Source organism: Eulemur rufifrons, chromosome 20 (assembly GCF_041146395.1).
Source record: "Eulemur rufifrons isolate Redbay chromosome 20, OSU_ERuf_1, whole genome shotgun sequence".
NCBI lineage: Eukaryota > Metazoa > Chordata > Mammalia > Primates > Lemuridae > Eulemur > Eulemur rufifrons.
Window position 1 is genome coordinate 3,319,194 of NC_091002.1, and position 23,541 is coordinate 3,342,734.

A 23,541-nucleotide genomic window follows, 5' to 3' on the forward strand; every position below is an offset into this window, starting at 1 on the left:
GCCGGCCCCACCCCCGAGCTCCTTGCAGCAGCCCCAGAGTGCTCAGGTCCAGCTCCCAGGCAGACTCTTGAGGTCAGCCCACCACTCCACGGCCCACGTCACCGGCAGGGGGCTGAGGAGGCCACTGGCATCTGGACCAGCCTCCCCCCCTCCAGTCCCGGTGCACACTGCTCTCCCCCACCTCCACCACCTGGAGTCACAAGCCAATGGCCATCACCCCAAAGGGACATGCTGCAAAAGGCCACCCATGCAAAGGGGAAGGTCCTACGCTGAGGTCCTGGTGAACTCCAGGCTGGGCTGGGGCTGACCGCAGCAGGTAGCGGGGACCGATGTCACTCCCACCCAGAGCCCTTCGTTCGGCCTTAGGACCAACCGGCCAATCTCTGTGCCCTGGGGCCGTGTTCTCTGGGACCCTGGCCAGGTTCAAACAAGGCTCTGGACTTCTCAGACACACAAGTGCCCGGCACATCCCTGTAGCCCCCAAATCACTGGCTCTACCGCCAACAGCAGGAAATCCCTGATTCCTCACACACCTGAAGGCAGGGACTGGGTCACACTCTGCTCAGGACTTCACACCCGGTGGGCACTGAGGGGCTTCCAGAATGCTCTAGGAGGAAAGGCTCTGTAAGGGGTAAAAGCACAAAGCCCTACCCGGGCACCACAAACCCAACCACTCCAGCACAAGCAGAACGCACACCCCGACTCTCCAGCGCCCACTTCATCGCTCCGCGCATCCTGAGAAACAGGGAAAACCAGCGCAGGACACAAGTCTGGGCAGGTGACTGGTGTCGCCAGCTGGGCTCCGTCCCCGCACGGAGAATGGGCTCGCCCCGAAGTGCTGACTCAGAAAGAAGTGTTCTTTCGCCTTGCACCCTGCCGTGCTCTTAATAGCTCTTACCATACGAATGCATGACTTTAATTTTCAATGATAAAATGGGTTCATTTCCACCAAGTATGTGCTGGAGAGGGATGAAAATACAGAGCTGTGCTGACGTGAGGCCTCACACCCACAGCCTCCGGCCCAGACGCCCAGCCGGCCGCTGCGTGAGGGCTCCGCGTCTGGACAGCCTCGCCCCACAGCCCGCAGGAAGGCATGCTGCACAAAGCAGGCGTGAGACAGCGAGATATTCAGCAGGTGAAGAAATCTAAGTCCCCGAGTGCCAGGTCATGTGGCCGCTGCCTGCTCCCTCTGTCCCCTACCCTGGGAGTTGGGCAAAATGGGCCACATCCCCTATAAGTGCCTCTCTGAGGGCTTATCTTCTCCTTTCAGCAGAAGCCAAACGCCGGTGGGTACAATCTCCAGAGAAACAGCCAGTCCTGGGTGGGGGGACAGGGCTCCCGGAGGGGCCGGGCGGGCATTGAAACGCCAGGGCCAGAGAGGACTGAAGAGAGCCCGACCCCAGTGGGCTGGCAGAGGCTTCTGCACCACCTCCCCTCAAGGCTTCCCCGAAGGCTGCCGAGCCCCACTTTTCTGGGATTCCCTCCTAATGTTCTTCCGTCAGGTTGCCTGTCCTAGATAGCTTTGCGAGTTGGAGTCCCAGCAGCAAAATTAGCTCTGGGAGACGCTGGATATGGCGCAAATAGCATTCGCTTTGGAGTCAGACAAGGCTAGGGGCAAAGCCCATTCCACCCGCCCTGCTGGCTGTGCAACCCTGGGCAAGCAGCCTGACCTCTCTGGGCTTCTATTCTCTCCTCTGCGGGGGCAACAGCAGCAACTGTAGATGGTTGTGGAGATAAGGACAGTGGTGCTTCTGGCCAGCGTCCAGCATCTATTCCCCTTGCCGGTCCTCGACACCCCCATTTTACCCTGAACATGGGGTCTCTCCCCCTATTGGGCAAATGGTTCCCCAGTGCTTCATGTGGGCCAGAGAAAAGGCAACGGTTCTGTCTCACTCTCAGAGCTCGCCAAGTGCGGGAAGGGAAGTGCCAGATGACCTGCACAGCGGGTCAGCTTGGGGGATTCCGGCCGTCAGGCATCCAGGGGACAGGCAAGGACGGCGATGGGGGAGGAGCCCAAGGAACGCCATGAGCGACTGGGCACAGCACCCGCGGGCAGCCGCCTGGAGCCCAAGAGGTATGAAAACGTCTGTGTAGACAAGGGTGGATTTGGTGTCTGCAGGCCTAGGTTTGAATCCTGACCCACCCAGTTCTAAGACGTGAAACCCCTGCCTCAATTTCCTTGTCTGCCACTTGGAGATAACAATTCCACACCTGGGGCGGGTCAGCTCCTGCTGCCCTGCCCCCATCCCCCCAGCACTGCACAGCCCCCGGCTCACCCCTGCACCCCTTGGTGGCCCCCACCCACGCCCTCCGTCAGGAAGCTTCGACCCTGGAGCCTGGCACTCGCTCAGGGCCGCATCTTCTCCATTCTCTCCTGTTCCCAACAGCAACCTCAGTGCCTACACCCTGCAGGCCTCGTGAACGTGTGCTGAGAATTCGTTTCCTCCAGGAAGCCCTCCCTGACCTGGCCGCCCGGGCTGGTCAGATGTCCCCTCTGGGCAGCTAGCTGTGGGCTCCGCCCCCACCATCCCAGCACTGACCAGGTGTCCATCTGGCCTGCTGTGGGGACGCCGCAGGACACAGAGCTTCTCAGTCACAGCCACGGCCACAGCCCCACTCCCAGCAGAGCATCTGACACGTCGCGTGTGCTCAGCAGACCGCGGCTGTCCCAGCAAGTCAACGTGCAGACCCCGCCAACATCTCGGCCCCTTCCCCTTCTGCCCCGCCAGGCTTCTCCCCACGGCCAACAGCCTCTGCTGCTCTGCGGCTCTGATCCCCGACACCCATGGTTCCCTGATGAAACCCACCTTCTCATGGCGACAAACTCCACCAAAAACATAGCACAGCTGCACGTGCTCTCTCCTGGGTTTCTGGCATTTTCTGTGTTTTCTGCCTTTACAGTCAGTAGGGGCGGGGTGAGGGGGTGGAAGCGCACAGGCCGGGGCGGGGGTCTCGTTGTTGGCTTCCCTTTGCACAGCCCTGGAGAAGGGGCCTGGGCTTAAATCCAACTGAGCCTGTTTTATGGAGAAGGTGCTGCACCAGTGACGGGTTTTTATAGCTGCCCGTTTACAAGGACAAAGCGTAATCAATTCTCAGCAACCCCAGGTTTTGGGGTGGCCAGGGAGGGAGGAGGACAAAGGGAACATCCTCCTCCGGCTCAATCCTTTGCACCCTCCAGGTGTAGCAAGTCCCCTCCCCTCACGCTCTCCCCCTCCCAGCCTCAGTCCTCTGAGGGACGTGGCTGGGTTGTTTGGGGCCCAGTAAAAATGACACCCCTGTTACTGGCGAAGTTTGAAGCCCCCCAGGGGAGAGAGGCAGACGTGCAGTCGGCAGATGGAGGGTCCCGCGGAGCCCTCGCTCCTGAGACAGGACAGGGCGCCGGCGCTCACCACCCCCAGCCCAGAGATGACCTCGCCCGCCCCATCCCCCACCCGCAATCCTCACCCCTCCAGGCCTGTCCACTGTGCTCACAACCCCTCCCAAACTCACAGATCAAAGCACCCTCCTCTGCCCCTGCAGCAGCCTATGCCAGTGTGGGAGCATCGGGAGGAGAGGGCTGGGGAGTAGGGTCCCCCCGCCAGCCTGAACAGGAAGTGGGGGCCAGGTGCCTTCGGGTGTCAGGTATGGCTGCAAAACACACACTGCCACCTCTTGCTGGCCTGGGGGCCATCTTTCCCTTCAGAGTGACTTTGCGGGACCCCAGTCCGATCCAGAGCGTGTGAACGCTGAAGTCCGACTCTCAGGGCACAGCGGGGTCCTCCCTTCCCGGTTCCCGAGGCCGACGCCCACCTCCCTGCCCTGCCCATCCACATCCTTCTGGACGGGCGTCTAGGTTTCACCAGCCCCACCTGGGTCCTGGGCCCTCACATCTGTGTGCCACTGCCTTCAGCAGACGCCATTTCTCCCAGAGAACACACTGGTGTCTGTGGCCCCCAAGATAGAGTCCTCATTTCACTTCACTTCACAAAAGAGGAAACTGAGGCCCAGAGAGGCCCACTCCATGCGCCCCTTAGAAGTGTGATACAACTACAGCAACCCCACCCCCAGGTCTTCAGCCATTGACCTGATTCGTCACATGCCACGCCCACCGTCCCTATGTGGGCCTGCCCATGTGGCCAGACAAGCATCCCAGGTGGGGCTGTCAGAATGGGGCCATCTGCCAGGAAGGTGCCATCACGAAGGCATGCCTGGGGCTCACAGGGCTGCCCGTGGGGGCTTCCAGCTCTACCCTAAGCCTGGAAGCAAAGCAGACTGAGTCCTTGGCAGGAAGTCCACATGGGTCCTTGGGGACAGCTCTGTCCTGCCGGGTATCCCAGCCCAGCACTCTCCTGGAGATACACCCACCACGCTGGCCCAGCTCCCGCGGTGCAGGCCCCTCCTCAGGACACCAGGGCCACCGCAGGAAACCACGGGGCTGGGCTGGCTGTGCTCTGCCACTCTGCAGGCTCACCCCCGCCCGCCATCTGGATGGGCTGCCCCCATCCCGGGCTCCAGCTCCTCACGGCTGCACTGCAGGACACCCCGTTGGTTAAAGGGCGAGGCTGGGATGGGGGCGGGTCAGAGCATCTTCCCCTCGGACGCTGAAGAGCGTGGACAGGTGTGCGTGGCTCCCTCCATCTGAGGCTCAACACAAAGACCAGCACAGGCTCAGCCCTTTCGAGCATCAGGCACACAACGCCTCATCTCTGTCCACCCTTGAAGAGACCCCCAGAGGATATTCCTGTCCCCGATTTAGAGCCAAAGCTACAGAGCTGCCAGAGGGGCCACGGCGGGTCACTTGCACACTAGCAGTGACACAGAGGAAGGCTGTCCCCAAGGTGGCCTGAGTCCCTCTCTACCCTGCACCCCCCACCCTGCAGATTTGTAAAAGCTGCAGGGACGAAGTGTGGGGTGCAGTCTCCAAAGAGGAAGGAGCGGTGCCAGTAGTCGTGGCCGACCTACCCCAGCTGTGCCTCCTCCGAGGGGGGAGCTGCCAGGCAGGTCTACCCCAGGGCAATGCCTGGAACCTCCACCCTGCCCAGGGGCAGGCACACGGGAGCTCTCACCAAATGGGAGGGCTGCTTTCTTCCCTTCTACCACAGTCACAGGGAGAATGGTCCCCACCCCCGGCAGGGAGACGCGATGTGTGCCATCTCTGGGCCTGGAGATTACACCAGAGCTGTAACCGTTTCCAATAAAACCGCTTCTGGGCGGCTGAACAAATAGGATGAGTGGGGAGCCAGTGTGTCCTTCTTGGGGTCAGGCTGCATCGAATCGGCCAAGCAGAAAAGCCAGCCCAGCCCACCTGTTTCTGTTCTGTCCTCTCCCTGCCCGCAGTGGCCTCTCAGGAAGGCATGCACAGCTCCACCCAGGGCCATGTTACCTGATGTGGGCACCTCCAAACCCACCTGCAGAGGAGAACGGGCAGAGGGGCACGGCAGGCTGTGCCCCACCCCGACCCCACTGCATGAATAATTTCCACCTGGGGCACACACGGGGTGGCAGATGTGCCGCAAATCTAATCTGCTCCCTAAAGAAAGCTGTCACGCACCTCCCTTTTTCTGTGCTTCAGTGAGCAAAGCACCGGATGCTTCTGCTGTTTTTGGACAGGGGAGTGGTATGGACAGAGGGCCATGCTTGCTCTGACTGTCCAGGATGACGGGAGAGAGGGGCAGGGGCTCCAAGGTCAGACGGAGCCCAGTGCGGGTCCCAGCTCTGCCCAGGCCCTCTGCGGCGGATTCTGCTTCTCAGACAGGGCCCCAGCACCATCTCCTATCCCATCTGCTCTTCTGCAGCCTGGCCCTTCCACGTGCAAAAGTCGAGTCTAACTCCCCTTCAACCTGGGCCGGCCTCTGACTCACTGAACTGAGTGACGGTGACACAGCTGACGCTGCGAGACGGCTGAGGAAGTCAGGAAAGGCCAAGCGGCTTCCGCCTGATTCTCTTGGAACACTTGATCTGGGAAAGCCAGAGGCCTCCAGAGTCCACCTGCCCTGAGACCACCAGGCTGGAGGGGCCCCAGCCACCCCCGTCCTGCAGGAAACATGCGAGTGAAACCGTCTCAGTCCCTCCAGGCCGGCCCGCCCACCGCGTGGAAGGCTCAGTGGTTGCCATGCGGAGCAGAATAGTTGCCCAGCGAAGCTCTGACCCACAGAATCCAGGAGACAGAATAAATGGTTGTCATCACAGCACTAAGATTTAGAGTCGTTTGTTATGTAGTAATAGTACCCGTAACACTCGTGTGACCTTTGCCAAAGGACCCAAGCTCTCTGAGGCTCCGTGTCCTGATGTGCAAATGGGGAAGCACCCCCAGAGTGGGTTGAAGTCCTAACGAGACCCCGAGCCGTCATTACACAGCGCAGTCAAGAAACGGTAGCTTCCCCGTCACCATCGCCATTGTTACTTCACCACGAAGACACAACAGCTACGCCTGTGCAGGTAGGCGGTTCACAGGACCGTTCCTGGGCGGCACAGCCAAAGCCCTTCACCCGTCAGACACCCGTCCGGAGACGATGAACGCAGCAGGTGCCCGTGCACTGAGCTGAAATCGATCTTTTTTTTTTTTGTAGCAAGAGAGACAGAGACTGATGGGTTCGCTGTAACCCACAGGCGACTCCAGCCCTGCATTGTCCAGGTGGACTTGCTCTTAAAATTCACCCAAACAATTTTTCGGTAAATTTGATTTTTAGTTTAGTAGACAACATCATATTCAAATCTTTATTCAAGCCCTTAAAAACACTCCTACCCTTAACACCAAAAAATTGCATCGCTAGATAGCCAGACCCAAGAATAATCGGAAATACAGAACAATGTCCACTCACAAGGACGCTCATCTCGTCTTAATCTCAAACACTCAAAGTCAGGACAGCTGGTGTCCAACAGTGGGAGAAGCTCTCTCCACCCTCCACCCACAGCCAGCTGCACCTCCCGCCTCTGGCCACACTCCTGCCATCCTTCCCTTACCAAAGACCATGAGAGGAGACCCAGCCTTCCCCCGGCACACCAGGTGGCTCCCAGCCTCCCTGGACACCCTCCCCGCCCCACAACCTCCATCTCCGCTTCTGGGCGCCTCCCTGGGGACTTTGTCATTTCTGCTGGAAGCACCCACACCCCCTCTCTTACTGCCCCCCCAAACTCCCAGAGCCCTCTGGCCACGGACAGTTCCCTCTTCCTCCCCTGCCTGGACAGGTCACCATGCCTGCCTGGATCCGTAAGTCCTGCCAGTGGGCGCTCCAGCAACCCTGAGCACACCAGTGCATCCCTGCCCCTCACACTGGGTTAGGACCACCTGTCGCGTCTCCCTGGTCCCAGAAATTCTGGGGAGAGGGGCTGCACCCTATTCCTCCTTCCTGAATCCCCCTACCCCACCCACACACCTGCCACAGACAATCGACACTAATCTGATGAATGAATCCATGCACAGTTACCGAATGAATAATTATATTTACATGGTGGAATATTATGCAGCCAATAAAATTGTTTATTCAGACTGCGTGATAATATGGGAAAACGTTTACAATGTGTTTAATATTTTAAAAGGCACAAAACTACATTACAATCTCAAGTGGGAGTGGGGAGAGCTAGAAGGAAATAAGACAAAATGTGAATGTTTCTGGAGTAGTGAAATCAAGGATGTTATTTCTGCCCTCTCTATTCTACTTTCTGCATTTTCCAATGTTTCTGTAGCGAGATAAAATAAATAGAGAAATAAAATTCAAATCTTCTCGCAAGGAGCACCTTAACATACACAAAACTTAGCTCCCGGAGTCTTGACAATGGGAGACATATGACGACGGATTGTATTTTCACAGCTTCAGTAAAGCGCCCTACCTCTCCTTGGGGCTGTGAAATATCCAGGGTTATTTCTGTCACCAGCAGGCTGGCTGGAGGCTGCGCTGGAGCACAGTGCAGGGAGGGCGCTGAGTCCCTCTCCCAGTGAACCCCGGGCTGCCTAACCACTTCCTTGAGGAATTTGAGCTATTTAATATTCTTGAGCTGCCACCTTCAATAAGGAGGATATTGACTACAATCCCTGGCCCAGGTGTGAAACATCGCTGTGGCTTTGCCACGCGGGTGGCCATGCACTGCCTACACTGCCCGTTTGCAATGAGTGTAGGCAGTTCTCGCTTTGCACGGTAGTGTGGAACCATAGAAGGGACCAAGCAGACTGAAATCATTTAAAGCCACCTTAACAATCAATGAGGAAATGACAATTGTCCCGTGACCTTTAAAAATTTTTTTTTGTCAAGACATTAAAAACTATCTTACCGATGGTTATAAATGTATAGAGAAATTTAAAAATAGCAAAACAAATATTTATTTAGTACACCATGATTTAAAACATTAGAAACATTGAGAATTCAAGTGTTTTGTGTCTTCGTAAAAGACATCAAGAGTAATTTGAATGGTGCTGGCTTCTGCTTACTGTATGCCTTAGGGTACTGAGAAAGCATCACCTCTAAGCTTTGGAGAATTATCTTTCTGAGTTTAGATCAGCTTCCAAGACTTTCTCCTTTCTGCTTTCAACATGGTGAAACATCTCCACGAGTTCCTTTAATGTGAAGTGTTTTCCCAGTGTCACTTCTTCTGGGACATCTCCATCCTTTTGGGCACAGCCCCTTTCCTTGTTTACATCGGTAAGTTCACCTGCATTCGGCTCCTCGGGCTGCACGTGGGTCTCTCACAGAGCAGCAGCTTCCACACCCCCAGGAGCATCAATTTATCCTGTGACTCCGTTTGTATTCGATCCAAATTTCACTGCCAGCATTGTCACTTTTCATGTCTTTGATGAACATCATCTTTGCTGCCAATTCCTTATTTCAAGTATGGTAAAACGTCATATGGGTTTATCACTGGGAGTGTCTTAGTCTGTTTGGGCTGCGAGAACAAAATGCCATAGCCCGGTTGGCTTACAAACAACAGACATTCATTTCCCACAGTTCTGGAGGCTGGAAGTCCAAGCTCAAGGCAAGGCAGACTCGGTGTTTGCTGAGGCCCCACCTCCTGGTCCTGGACAGCCGTCGTCTTGCTGTGTCCTCACGTGGCAGGAGGGGTCAGGGGCTCCCTGGGGCCTCTTTGTAGGGGCACTGATCCTGTGCATGAGGGCTCCACCTTCGTGACTTATGCACCTCCCAAAGGTCCCAACTTTAAACAGCCTTACACTGGGGGTTAGGATTTCAATATATGCATTTAGGGGGACTCAGACATTCAGACCATAGCAGGAAAATGAGGAGATAACACAGCTCCATGCTTTCCTGTCCACACGTGAACCAACAGATGTGCACAACCAATCAGCAGCAGGCTTTGGAAGGTCCCAGGTGCCGGGATGGGTGCAAAGGACGTGGGCATGACCAAGCAGACACAGTGTCTGCTGCCCTGTTGTGGGACATGACCCTAGGCCATGTTTCAGATCCTAGGCCTGGCCTCCAGGCCTGTCCTGTGAGCTGAGCTGAGTCACCCCACACTGCCAGGGCCAGCGTCCCGTGTCTCTCAGTTAGGGTTCTTCAGTTGTAAGCAACAGGAATTGACCCAGGCTAATATACTCAGGGAAGTAAGTTACTGGAAGGCTCTGGGGGACCCCCAGAATCAAGGAGGAGCACAACACCTGGACAAGTGGGCTCAGAATGAGAAGGAGCCCAGCATGACTGGGAGCTGAATTTCGGGAACCCGTGACTATGCCAGTTATCTTCTGCTATGAAACAAAGTACTTCAAAACTCAATGGATTCAAACAGAAACCATTTATTTTGCTCTTGAATCTGCAATCTGGGTAGGTCTTAGTGGGGATGGCTCATCTCTTCCATAAGGATGGCTTGGCTGGAGGCTGGAGGCTCAACCTTTCAGATGGCTCATTCCCAGGCTGGCCAGGCTGCCCTGCGTGTCAGGCGGGCAGCTTGGCCAGGGGCCTTGGTTCCGCTCCACAAACCACTTGTGCTTCCTCACAATGTGGCGGCTGGCTTCCAAGACCAAGCATCCCTAAAAAGCAAGGCAGAAGTGCATGGCCTATTTCTGACCTAGCCTCCAAAGCCACAGACTGTCACCTCCCCACAGTCTACTGGTTCTTCTTACAATGGTGGAGTGGCAGATCCATGCTCATCAGGACAAGAGCCACCAATTACAGTCTGACCACACAGAATACGCACTGCCAGCAGCAAACAACAAGCCGAGCAAGGGGCAGTATCTGCACCAGAGATGACAATGGTGCCAGAAAAACAGGCAAACAATATGCACAAGCAGCTCACAACTCAGGAAATATCATACCATGGTCGATGAATATAAGAAAGGAAGCTCAAGCTCACTGAAAACTGCTTCAAAAGAACACAACAATTTTTATCATGATATTGGGAAATATCAAATATATTGGATCTAGTCCCTGCCAGCAACGCGCAGGGAGGAAAGGAAGCCGAGTTTGGTCATCAGGAAAAGCTGGCACAAGATGAAGACGCTTTGGAAAGAACAAACCTTAGGAGCAGCCATTCCACTTCCTAGGGAGACAACCAAACACACGCAAGATGTGCAATGGTGCCTTCAAGACATCCTTTACAATCCCGAACAGATGGAAGTTTCCTCGACACCCTCCAGCACAGGACTGACTAAAACACACGCGATAAGCACCCGGCACACATTACCAATGAGGATGGCTGCTAGGGGCTGGGTTGTATCCCCCCAAAACTCATTTGCTGAAATCATAACCTCCAGAACCTCAAAACTCAAGTGTGTTTGGAGAGAGGGCCTTCAAGGAGGTGATTAAGATAAAATGCAGTCACATGGACGGGCCCTAACCCAATGAGCCTGCTGTCCTTACCAGGACGGACACACTCACAGGGAAGACCACGTGAGGACACAGGGGAAGGTGGAGGTCCGCAAGGACAGAGGCCTCAGAGGAAACCAGCCCTGCCGACACCTTGACCTTGCCTGCCGGCCTCCGCACTGCGAGGTGAGCAGTTCCTGCGTCTACGCCCCCGGTCTGTGGCACCTTGTCAGGGCAGCCCCGGCGAGCTGACGCAACGGGTTCTGCATTTTCCAACCTGGAAAGCTGTCCACACACACTGTCAAGGGAAATTTTACAAGATTACAAAGTGCGGTAAGTACACAATACATGGCTCAGAAAGCATTTTTTCAGTAAATGAAAACTTGCTTAGGAATATGTATGCACCTGGATAGCATGTAACACACGTGCAAAGAAAGAAGAATACACCAAAATATTTTCAGTGGTAGGATTTTCTTTTTCTGAACTTTTTGCAATGGATGCATGCATTTTTTGTAGTGAGACAATAAGCTAACAGAAATCAAAATACTTTCAAACAAAGGAAGGAAAAACCTCATTTCTACACGGTTCCACTGTCAGTGGGATAAAATCCAAACTCCTTATCTCGGCACTCAAAGCCTTTCACAAAAGGTCCTACCTCCCCCCTTCCCATCTCCCTCCCGATCTGGCCCCTACCTCTACCCTTCTAAGTCTTGAGGGCACAAAAGCCACTCCCTACAAAGGATGTCCTCTCCCAAGCCTGGCCTTTACCCCAGGCTGACACCCAGAATGCCTTTCCTATCTGATCTACCTGTGCACGACCTCTGGCTTCTGGACTCGGCTCAGACATCACCTCTCCCAGGAAGGCATGCCCGACCTCCCCAGCCAGTGTGTGACTGTCCCCTCTGAGTCCCACAGCAGCAAGATCCATGATCTCTCTGGCACACTGAAGAGCTGTCCCCCTGCTGCCCAGCCAGGGGCTACATTTCCCAGCTCCCCTTGCATCCGGTGGGGCATGAGACTAGTTCTGGCCAATGGGACATGAAGGGAGTGGCACATGTCACTTCTGGGCTTACGTGTTTGGGAAGGGAATGTGCCTTCCCACACCCTCCTTCCCAGAGGGTGGCGAGGGTGAGGGAGCCAGCAGCTGAGAAGGGCCTGGATCCCAGAGTTACTCTGTGGAAGAGACTGCCGACCACATGGGAGCACCCACAATGAGCTGCTACAGGGAGATAAACGTCAGTGGTACTCAATCACTGGGACCTGGGGTGCTCTCTGTAACTGGCATTCATCAGAGCGTTGCTAGCAGCTGTGACAAACGGTCTTCAGCATCCAAACCACCTAAGAGAACATCCTCTTCCCTCAGAAACTGCTTGCCCTACTGTACGCGATGGCCAGTCCAGGGGTCCCAGCAGGACACGGATGCCGCGCAGGCAGGCAGGGGCTTCTGCAGCTACTGGCCCATCCGCTCCACGGGGAGTAAGACAAGGACTCATGTGACACGCATTAATTATCTCATTCAACACTCACCACAGCCCTGAGAGGACGGTGCTGCCACGCTCACCCCCATCTCAGACGTGGTCCCCTGGCATGGCCTGGCTGGACACCCTGCCGGAGATCACTCAGCTGGGACGAGGTGAAGCTGGCATGGGCGCCCTCTGTGGGGAGGGGTGCTGGAAAGAGAGGGGGCACCAGGACTGAGGCCAGGCACCCACCTGTCAGCCTTCCAGACCCGCCGGGTGACTGGGATCCAGGCACGGGTTAGGGACTGTGGGGGTGACGCTGTAATCCTTACGAACAATAACAATCCTCATATAACAGCCAGTGGTCTGAAAATGGGATGGAGGACAGGTCTAGGTCAGAAAAGGCTTAAGAGAGAGAACAGTCAAATGCAAGTGCAGGATTTTGAGTCCTGTGTCAAACTAGCCAACCATAAAAGATATTTTTGAGACAACTGGGGACACTGATAAAATGGACCAGAATTTAGATAACAAGGATTAGTACTCATATTTTTAGGTGGGATAAGAAATGCCCTTAACATTCAGCTATACCTGCCAACATAACGGTGAAATGACAGGTGTCTTGGGTTTGCCTGAAAGCTCTTCAGCCAAAGCAGGGCAAAGTGAATGAAGCACAGCCCAATCTTGACAGCACTTGGAGCCAGAGGGTAGATTAAGAGCAATCTAATCTAAGTAGCAGTGCTACTTTTTCTACTTTGGTACATATTTTAAAGTATTCATCAAAACTTTTTTGAAATTATACAAAACAATCAAAAGCTAATAGTAAAAGTAGCTCTAGTTCTCTCCCTGTTTTGTAGACAGGAAAGCTGGCTCAGAGGCCAGAAGCTGCCATGGGTACCACAGGTACCACGGTGACGGCAAGGCCAGACCTCAGGCCTCCAGCAGCAGCAGCCCCTGTTCTCAGGAGGGGTGAAGAGGGGGTGCAGGAGGCCAGAGGAGGCCCCTGGCCTGCAGTTGAAGATCCCATCCCTGCTTGGGGCAGCCCACAGCCCCAGCTGGGAACCTCTGAGCAGCCTTTGTTCTGCCTCAATGGGCCATTCAGCCCAGGGCTCTAGAGGACAATGGCCCTGGCTGTGCAAGGAGGGCAGCAAAGGGCTCCCAGGTGTGCCCTTATTCCAGCCCAGCCAGCAACGAACTGCCCCCTGGGCTCAGGAAGAGGACTCCAGACACTGCCTGGGGCCAAGCGTTAAGTCACTTTGCACATGCTGCTCCTCCTGCCCAGAATGCACTAGAATGCCATATCCAAACACACCATCACACCATGGCCCAGGAACACCACTTGGCCTTCAGTGCCTGAACCACTTGTCCTCTGTAGACCACCACCTATGGCCAGTGCCACCACCCACCTGTGCAGTAGAGGGGATCTCTCCTACTGACACATCCCAATTGCCTTTAGTCGCTACACAGCCTGCCTGAGCACCAAGCCAGGCAGTTTGGGTTCAAACCCCAAAACCCTCCCAAGCTCAGCAAATAGTCAGAACTATTAACATGTCCCTGCCTTGTGGGTCCCAGCCAATCAAAGTGGTGGTCAGGAGTGTGGGTTCTGCAGGCAGATGGCCTGCATTCAAAACCCTGACAAACTCTGTCCCTTATAAACCATGTGACATCGGGCAAATACCCAAGCCTCTGTTTTCTCCTCTGTAAAACAGGGAGAAAATACACACAACATCAGGTCTTGTGAGTATCCAATAAGATGCATGTAGCCTCGTGTCTGGCATACAGTATTATAGTATGTACCCAATAAATGCTGAATCACAGTGACAGCTGTTGCACTTGTTTTACAATTATTTAATCCTGAAGTCCACAGGGGTCATTTTGCCTGAGGGCAGACCGGTGAGGTGTCTACCTCTGCAGGGCCTGATTTAACTGACAGGACTCCCCAGGGCGCTGTGGGGCTCGTAGATTCCCCCAGCAACGCCAGACCCTCTCCAGAGGCAGCCTGGTCTCTCAATGGCACCCAAGACCCTGGGACAGGAGGGTCCACATTCCAAGAAGGACACAGCCTGGCTGGTGTCCACAACATGCTCAGCAAGGAGATTAGGGAGCAGACTGTGAAGAGAGAGATCTAGGCTCGTGGAAAGACAACATCATCAAAGCAGAGCCCAAGGGGCCTGGATGCCCATGGGGACACGTACCCGAACAGAGAGGCTTCCAGAAGAGCCTGGGTGGTGCGTGCAGGTGTTGTTGTACCTGACAGCTTGGCACCCTTGAACGCTGCTGACCCACCCTGCTTCCCCGCCCCCTCCTCTGTCCTCCCTCCCTCTCTCCACTCCTTCCTGGGATTCTCTCCAGTCTGTGACTCCACAGCCCTCCTGTTTTGCTTCCTACTTCGGTGACCATCCCGACTCTGTCCTTGCCACAGGTTCGTTCCTTGTCTGTCCCCTAGATGCCAGTGAACCCCAGGGCTCCAGCCTCAACTCCCACCCCCGCCCTCACTCTCCCAGCTCCAGCTACGTGGGCTTCCTCTGGGCCTAGCACATAATGGGGGGTCCAGAAATATTTGTTGAATGAATGAGTGAAGGTCATGACCTTGCTCTTCCACTTTGTATGTCCAGCATATAACATCACCCTGGCCCTTACGGGATCAGTAAATGTCTTTTGAATAAAAGGAAAGAAATGTCCAACCTCATTGGTATTCACACATGAATTAAAACAAATATGTTTCATCTATGATATTTGCAAAGGTCAAACAAATTAGACTACCATTAGGTTGATCAGCGTGTGGTAAAACAGAGACACTTTCTGAAGAATAGTTTGGTGATATGTGTCAAGAATACTAAAAACGTTCACAATCTTTACACAAAATCACAAGCATAAGACTCCCTCTTAAGCACAATATTCCAAAGCTGGGGAGAATGGGTTTAGGGAACAGTCACACACAAACGTCAGCGATCACGATAACAGCAGAAAAGAAATAAAGAAAGGCAACCTAAATGTCCAGCAACGAGACATGGTTAATTGAACTACTGAACTATGGCACATCTATCACAGGAATATCATGCAGCCAATAAAATGATGGCTCTAAACACCAGTACTGTGGGGTTTGGGGGAGGGGCTCAGGTAACCAGCTCCCCTTCCTCCTCCCTGCTAGGATTTGAGAATACACCGGAAAGATGGGCAAGGTAGGAGTCAAAAAATCTGCTCTATTAATTGTAAACCTGGAGGAAAAAATGAGTTAGGGACCCCTATTCCACCTCCCCTCCTCGGGCCTGTGGGGAGAGGGAGGTCTAAAGTCTAGAGTCTAAAATAAGAGAACTGTAGAATAGTTTGTGCGGTCAGAGGTCCAGCGGGTGGGGACTCGGAGCCTTGCAGAACAGCCTGTGGGGTCGGGGGTCCAGTGGGTGCGGGAGGAACCTTTAAATACCATAACCGCGGCCACTAGAAAAACGTCGCCCAATGGATGGCAGGCCCTCACCATTTCCACCAATCACGAAAGCCAAGGGGGTGGGAGGCGTGGCCAAGGTTCCACCCTACCCAGAGTTACCCCAAGGTAGGACCCCCTGTGTAATTTGTGCAGCCAGGGCCAAATGAAAACGCAGAGCCCCTTGTTCAAAAAGCAGGGGAAAAGTGCCATTAGAGATACCGAAATACTAAGCTTTTTTATGTCTTCCATATCTTGTCATGGTGTTATTTGCTATTTAATGTCAATTGAAATTTAAAAAAATAAACATTTAAATTCTTAGCGTGCATTTCATCAGTCATAACCCAATTGTGCAGTTCCAACTTTAACTGTAAACATGAGAGTATTTAACCAGAATGCGGATGCACAATTCGTATCTTGCATATGTAGTTTGGTCTTACCAGAGCAGTGGACACTGTAGGAAACTAACACAACTGTGTTTACTTCCCTTCTGAATATGTGCGCGTTCTACCAACGCTCTCCAGCCCTGGCTCGATGGTAAATAAAGGACTGACAGGAAAAGGAACTATGGTGCCCTATTTTCCTTTCCTTCTGTGTCACCATGTTCAGCGTCAGTGACTGGCTCACACAGGGACATAACGGGGGACAAAAGGATACCACAGGGTTCCTGGGTCTGGGTCGCTCACGTTTCTCAGAAGTCACTGCCTTAGGACAGCAGTGCCCTGGAGCATCAGTGGAGAGATGGCCCTGCTTATGCAGGACAGACGTGCTGCCAGGGAACACGGGTGGCCCCGCCCTGCACCGGAGCTGAGGGACACTCCAGCGGGCGAGGTAAGTGAGCTCCGGGAGCTGCCGCCAGGAACCACGGACACGCCTGCTGCGTGTGTTCCTCGCTCCTTCCCCAGCTCTGCCGTCCCAGCCAGATTCCGCTTACAAAACACGAGCTCCACGACGAAATGCTCACAATTCTCAAGCTGGCGACAGCAGAGAATCAACCCCCGCCCAGCGTCCTTCTGAGCGTGGAGTCCCTACATGACTGCACAGGTTGCACACCCACAAAGCCCTGGACAGTTCTAATAATCTCATACTAAACTAGAAAGGTGCCTTCAAAATTGTTTATACAGAGAGAATATAGCTTTCATTATAAACAGACACGGGCATTAAAAAATACCGGAAGGAAATACCACGAGCTGCTGACAGCGTGGCTCTCTGTCTGGGGGTCCTGCCTCGCTCACTGCGTTGCTCTCCTGCGACCCTCTCCACTAAGCCCCGGGCATCACTCAGCAGCCCCGGTTCTCAGGGCCTGAAACATCCCTTAGCTCTTGGAGCTTTAAGGATAAAAACCAAAAGCTGTAGCAAGTAACAACAACAAGGAGATGAAGTGGAAACATTTTATTAGAATTTGGTTTCCATCCTCCAGAAAGAAAATGAGAAAACCCTACTCCGTGACTGAACCAAGCTTTAAGATGGGGTTGATTAAAAATAAACAAGCCTCCTGCTTACAGCGGGGGTGGGGCTGGCCTACACAAAGGTGTGGGGAAGTGGACAACAGTAAGCTTTTCCATGCACGCAACTTCGTGTCCACACAGCCCCGTGGCAACCCAGGGCAGCAAGCTGTGCAAGGAAACTGAGGCTCAGAGAGGCGGTGTGATTGGATAGAGGACACCCGACAGGCCCAGCCTCAGCTGCCTTCCCCCACCACTGACATGGAGCCCACACACGCTTGTGACCCCCAAGCGGAGCTTATGCAAGTGGCATTCCCAAACGGAAGCAAAGGAACAAAGGATCGGAGTGGTCCACATCCGGATTTTCAGAAAGCAAAGGCTGGCTCTCCCCATTCTCCCCCTGGTGGTCAGTGCCACCAACTAATTTCCCCCTTCCTAGCCTCAGTGTCCCCGTGGGATGGGGTGGGCGTTGGGCTAGCCAGACTGATAGTTCTCAGGGCTAGGCTAACTCTGGTCCCTGAAGAACGGACACCATCAGTTACTGATAACATTTACTAAGTGCTGTCTGTGCTCCAAGCCCGGGGCTGGGCATGTGCAGACACAAAGTCACTTAATGCCTTGAGTTCACTTGAGTTTCCCGAGCATATTCCTTCCAAGAAGCAGGGTGGGGAGTTCACGGAGAAGATAAAACATCACACAACTGGCCGGGCGCGGTGGCTCACGCCTGTGATCCTAGCACTCTGGGAGGCCGAGGTGGGCGGATCGTTTGAGCTCAGGAGTTCGAGACCAGCCTGAGCAAGAGCGAGACCCCACCTCTACTAAAAATAGAAAGAAATTATATGGACAGCTAAAAATATATATAGAAAAAATTAGCCGGGCATGGTGGCGCATGCCTGTAGTCCCAGCTACTCGGGAGGCTGAGACAGGAGGACCGCTTGAGCTCAGGAGTTTGAGGTTGCTGTGAGCTAGGCTGACGCCACGGCACTCACTCTAGCCTGGGCAACAGAGTGAGACTCTGTCTCAAAAAAAAAAAAAAAAAAAAAAAACATCACACAACTGTATCCCCCTGTTTCAAGTGATCTAAGCAACACCACAGAGAATAAACCAATGCTCAGAGAGACTGTGTGGCCCACCCAAGACCACGGACCCAGAGCCAGACCCCGCCGGGACCCCAGGTCTCCCCACGCAAGATCTTAAGCTCGCTCATCTGCCCTCAGTAGGACCTCGGGGAGAAAACTGGAACTTGGCATCCTTGACTTGAGTGAAAAAAAAAAAAAAAGAGAGATAAAAGAGGATTCCTACAGCAGAAAGCAAACAAACAAAAACCCCTCTCGGTGTTATGTCCCGTGGGTCTTGGTTGCGAGTTACAGAACAGCCTCCTGGCTTTCTGGCTGAGCAGTCCAGGCTGTGTGAGTGGGGTGCCGATGGCTGCAGAAACAGACTAGACTTAGAGTGTGCAGCAGCAAGGACAGGTACCAGCTCATGTAACTGGGAGCCCAGAGCTGGGGTGGACATCAGGCCTGAATGTCACCACGCTCCCCGGTTCTCATTCACCCTCTGCCTGTCATGGTGCCAGGACAGCTGCCAGCAACCATAGGACTTCCATGTTCCCATCACAACAGAGGGACCAGCTTAGCCGCAGCTCTCTCTACTTCCCACTCAACCTCCAGAACTGACTCTAAGTCCATGCTGGAACCAGTCACTGCACAGGGACAAGATTACCCTTGTGCCTTCAGACCTAGGACTGGCCTGAGAGCTCTTGCCAGGAACCACACGTGTTCTCCATGGGAGAAAGGAGGCTGGGTGTTGGAGGGATCGGCTGCAATATCCAATGTGAGGCTGCAAATCTCACTGCATGCTGGGTCTCACACAACACACCCCCTCCCCGCTGCGATTTAGGCCTGGGTGGAAAACATGTGGTATCCAGAGCACAACCAGTTCAGACTCTGAAGACAGCTCCACGCAGTGGGAGTTCCCCTGCATTTCCCCAACCATAAAATCAGGACAACTCTGGGGAGATACAGAGACTGGTCTGAAATCACGTGTGACATGCCACGATGGAGGTTAGGGAAACCCCCTAATTTCCATGGATGCAAGAAGCACGTGTATCTGATAGAGGCTGGTGGCTGAGATGCTCCAGGGAAGGCAATCCGTGCCTGTGGTCCCAGCAGAGAAGTGTGTTCCGAAGTGCCTCACCCGTCAGGTACATTCCCAAAGGGACCCAGTCACTGCCATATCTGCCTGGTCAGCCTCTGCCATCTCCCCTCAGCCGAGCTCCTGTGTCTGGGTCATCACTGCCTGCCCCAGGCCAGACCCAGAGAAGGATGTGTTTGGTAAATGGTGCTCAGTGAAGGAAGGATGCATGGGTTTTGCATGTCCAGTGTAGCCTAGAAACTGCTATTTAACTCAAAAGTCCTGGGGCCTACAGCAAAAGAGAACAGAGCCAGGAAAAGTCCTTTCGAGAATCACGTCCAGCTCTTGAGAAATGCCTAAACAGACAGAGACTTCCTGGCACCCTCTCAACCCTGGGGTCCCTCCATAGTCCTAAAAGTGTCAATGGCACTGCTCTCTCCACACCCTGTCCCTGTCCCTGCAAAGTTCTCTGTGCCCTAGGTGGCCGGCATGCATACCTCATAATCACAATGCTCGAGGCAGCTGAGCTCAGCCAAGAGTCAGCATCCCCCCCAAAAATCCAAGCTGCTCTAATCCACCCCAAGATGTGAATGTCTAACAAAACCTCAACTCTTCCCAAGGTATTTGAGATTTTATAAGAGACCTGAGAACTCAAGTAGGACTCCCACTGGCAAAGATGACATTTGATTTGGGACCCAAAGGGTGAGAGGGAGTTAGTCATGAGAAAGGCAGGAGGAAGGTATTCCAGGTAGAGGACACAGCAGGACAAATGCCGTGAGGCAGGAAAGAAGCCACCCACTTAAGGAACAGGCAGTAGACAGGAGCAGCTGGGGTACAGGGAGTGAGTGTGGACCCAAGGACCAGGTACAATAGGAATTTGTGCACCTGGGTCTTTTGCAAACTGAGTCTTAGCATCCACTATATGCTCATAAGGCTCTTCCAGTTATAAGACTTTTAAATTATAAGTGTCATTAATTAAATGCCTCCAATAAGCCAAGGACTATGCTGGGCACTTTCCATACTAGCATAATCATTGATCATCCCAACAACTTTGTATGAACGGCCCTTATTAGTTCTCCTTTTACAAAGGAAGAAAATGGAGCTCAGGAAGGTTTAGTACTTGTCCAAGGTTGCACAGCAAGTGAGGAGTCAGAAGCAAGATTTTAACACAAGTCTGTCTGACGTCCAAATATGTGACCTACCCTGTGGCTCTGAGCATAAAATACTGTCAAGACGCAACAGTATGAAAGTCTGTTTTTATTGAGGGAGGACAGAATTCTCAAATATTCTAATTATAATAATTATTGGTGTTGTTTCCTCTTCTGATCTTGTTCCTCTGCATGCTAGCAGCTGAGCCCTCTGCCCTACACTCACTGGCATTCCTTCTGGGCCATGGGCAAGGCCAAGCCTTGGTTTCTCCATCTAAAAAGTCTGGTAAGGAGCGCGCGAGATCTGCTGTGAGGCTCCAGCACAGAGGAGGTGCTCAACACCCTCTGGCCGCGCGTTAAGGATTTACAGTTCCGAGGTGTCTCCTTCATCACCATCCCACCTGGTCCTCACAGGAGCCCCAGGCCTTTGCAGGCTGGAGTCACGCCCATTTTACAGATGGAGAAACTGAGACATGGTGAGAGGATACTTCCCTCAAGGTCACATGGCTCCCCGATAGAACACGGGCTGCACAGGGGCAGGGAATCTCTGTCCAGTCCCAGGGACACAACCGTGACTGGCATGTAGCAGGTGCTCAGTAAATATTCGCTGAATGGACGGAGAGGGGTTACAACTCTGCCTGCGGTAACTGCACTTGCCCCTCGCCGCGCCCGCCGCGAGCTGGCGGATTCATGAACGAAAGCAGGGTGAGTAGGGTAGTAGGGTGAGGAAGGAATTAATGTTTGCAAATGTCCACCGCAGGCTTTTTACTTCTGGTTACAGAACGAACCCCACGCCCCACCCCTCATCCCCAGGGCGGAGACGAGAAACTGGCGTCCTCCGGGAGCCGGAGGAGCCCTGCCAAGACCCGCTGCCGCCAGAGCCAGGCCACTGGGGCACCTGCCAGCAACCCGGGGGCCGCTTTCAACCTGCCGCTCAGCAGGCTGCGAGCAGAAAAGCACCCCCGGACGCACGCTGATCCCTCCCCGGCCTCACCGAGGCGGGCGACAAAGGGCCGCTTCAGCTCCCGCGCCTCCCGCCGCCCCAGCGGGGCAGAGCGTCGCCAGCCCGCGGCCCGCGGCCCTGCCCCCTCTCGCCGCGCACACCCGGCGAAGCATGACTCAGCGGTTCTCCTGCGGGCGCGGGAGCCGGAGCGGACCCCGGCCTCCGTCAGCCCGGGTCACACGCCCGGCCTCCGCGGGCTCCGGTCCGCCCGGCCTCATTTCCGGCGGAGCCCGGCCTCGCCGCCTCCGGGCCCACGCGGGTTCCCCGGCACAGGCACCCACGCGCACCGCCCCGCGAGACGCAGTGCCCAGGGCTCCTCCCACGGGGCCACCCACCAGGGCAAGCTCTTGCTAAAAAGCCACAAACACTTCTGTTGCCAGGCCGGCAGCCCCTGGGGAAGGTGCTGCCTGTCCCCACGCCTGGGCAGGGCTCCAGCACCAGTGGCCCCGCCAACGCGGCTCGCTGACACTCCGCGGCCAGATCTCCCCGTCCCCACCTCCCTCCGGGCTCACTGGGCGGGCCCCACCTGCCCTGCGCACGGGAGCTGTCCCCAGTGCTCCCTGGGTGAGGCTGAGCAGAGGGACCCCGGAGGTTCTGGCCTGTAAGAGGGGCGCTGACCCTGTGGATTCCACCACCCTCGGGGTGGGGGTCAGGGTGGGGTGGGCTTGTAGGGCCAATTTAGGGGATTTTAAACGGGGCCTGTTTGGGGTGGCATGTCCCACTTTTGGGGGGAAATCCTGACAGCCCAGCTGCTCCTGCCTCAACATAACTTACCAAGAATAAAAGGCCAGACGCAAACCAGCCGCCCTCTCCCTCCCACCAGGGGACCCTGTCTCAAGGGGCACCGGAGGGGCCCAGGGCAGGCCAGCCTCTCAGGAGGATCTGGCAATGGTTGTTTTTTTCTCTGGGTCCCTCTTCTTCTTCAGGGAGTGGGCAGCCTAGAAAATTCTGCGGGCTTTGGGCAGAACTGAAATGGCAAAGCCAGGATTTTAACCCATTGCATTTCCCCAGGATTTCTTCACCAGATTAGCCACAGCATGGCTTTTTAACAAATGATGGCCAGGGCCGAATCAGGATTCTACCCAGCCAGGGAGCGGATAGCTGCCTCCCGGAGGGCGGCGCGGAGGAGGGCGCTGCCCTGGCCGGGCGCTGGGCAGCGGGGGCCGGTGCCCTCGGGCTCCCTCCCTCCCGGGCCCGGGGCGGGTGGGGTGGGGGGGACACAACACACATCGCGCGGTCCAAACCTTCGGAGGGCATTCGGTGCGACGGCATCCCCACGCCGCGGCGGGCCGGAGGGGGTCTCAGACAACACGTACGTTACCTTCAGTCACATAGCTGTGGTCCCGCAGGAAGCTGTGGTTAATTTTCCGCGTGTCCGTGTCCTCGCCCATTGAAGGCCGTGCCCGGTGCCCTGGGCATGCCCCGCCGCCACACACCGATGCAATCCGCAGAGGTCGCGCCGGGCGCGCGGGCCATGCCGCCGCAGCCTAGCAGGGGCGCGGGCCGCCGGGGCCCCGGGGGGCGGGCATCGCGGCCGGGGACGGGCAGGGGTGGCCGGGGGCGGGCGCCGCGCTCAGGGGAGCGCGCGGCGGGCGGGCGGCGGCCGCGGGTTGGGGCGGGCCGGGGCCCGGGCGCGCATCCCGGCCGGCCCGTGCGCGCTGCGTCCGTGCGCCCGGCGGCGGCGACTGGTGCCGGTGCGCCTGGCTGCGGCTGCGGCGGCGGCGGCGGCGAGGGGACGCGCGCGGCGCTGCGCTGCGCTGCGCCGACCGAGCCGGGGCCGAGCCGGGCTGCGCGGGCTGGGGCCGCCGCCGCAGCCGCCGCTGTCGCAGGCCCCTCCCTCGCGCCGCCCGCTCCTCCGCCCCCGCGGCCCGCGGCAGCCGCCGAGCCACCCTGCAGGTGGAGCCGGCGCCTTAGCAGAGGCCGCACCGCCGTGCTCCGGCCCTCGCGGTGGGCACCTTTGGTGCCTGGGTGCGCCTCGGGGGAGGGAGGAAGGAGACCGCCAGCTTGGGGAGAGGGTACCTTGGGTGCTCAGTTGCTCCAGTTGTGGAAGAGATGGGCAACTGGCGGGGGGCGGGGGGCGCCAGAAAGGGGGGAGGAGGCGGACAGAAGGCAGCGACTGAAGGGACTAGGGTATGGGGGCCAGCTGACAGGGGCGCACCTGGAGAATGGGAGATTTGGGGGGCAAGGGGAAGGACAGTGGGCCCCTT

General features: G+C 55.6%; 1 protein-coding gene across 1 annotated transcript in view; it reads right to left on the reverse strand.

Moving 5' to 3' along the window:
- The window catches only part of PPP2R2C (protein phosphatase 2 regulatory subunit Bgamma), a 134,849-nt gene extending 112,124 nt beyond the window's left edge, over positions 1 to 22,725 (reverse strand). The window contains exon 1 of the mRNA XM_069495824.1: positions 22,656 to 22,725. Coding sequence (XP_069351925.1) covers positions 22,656 to 22,725 — 70 coding nt within the window. The remainder of the gene's footprint in view (positions 1 to 22,655) is intronic.
- Positions 22,726 to 23,541: the final 816 nt, after the last annotated feature.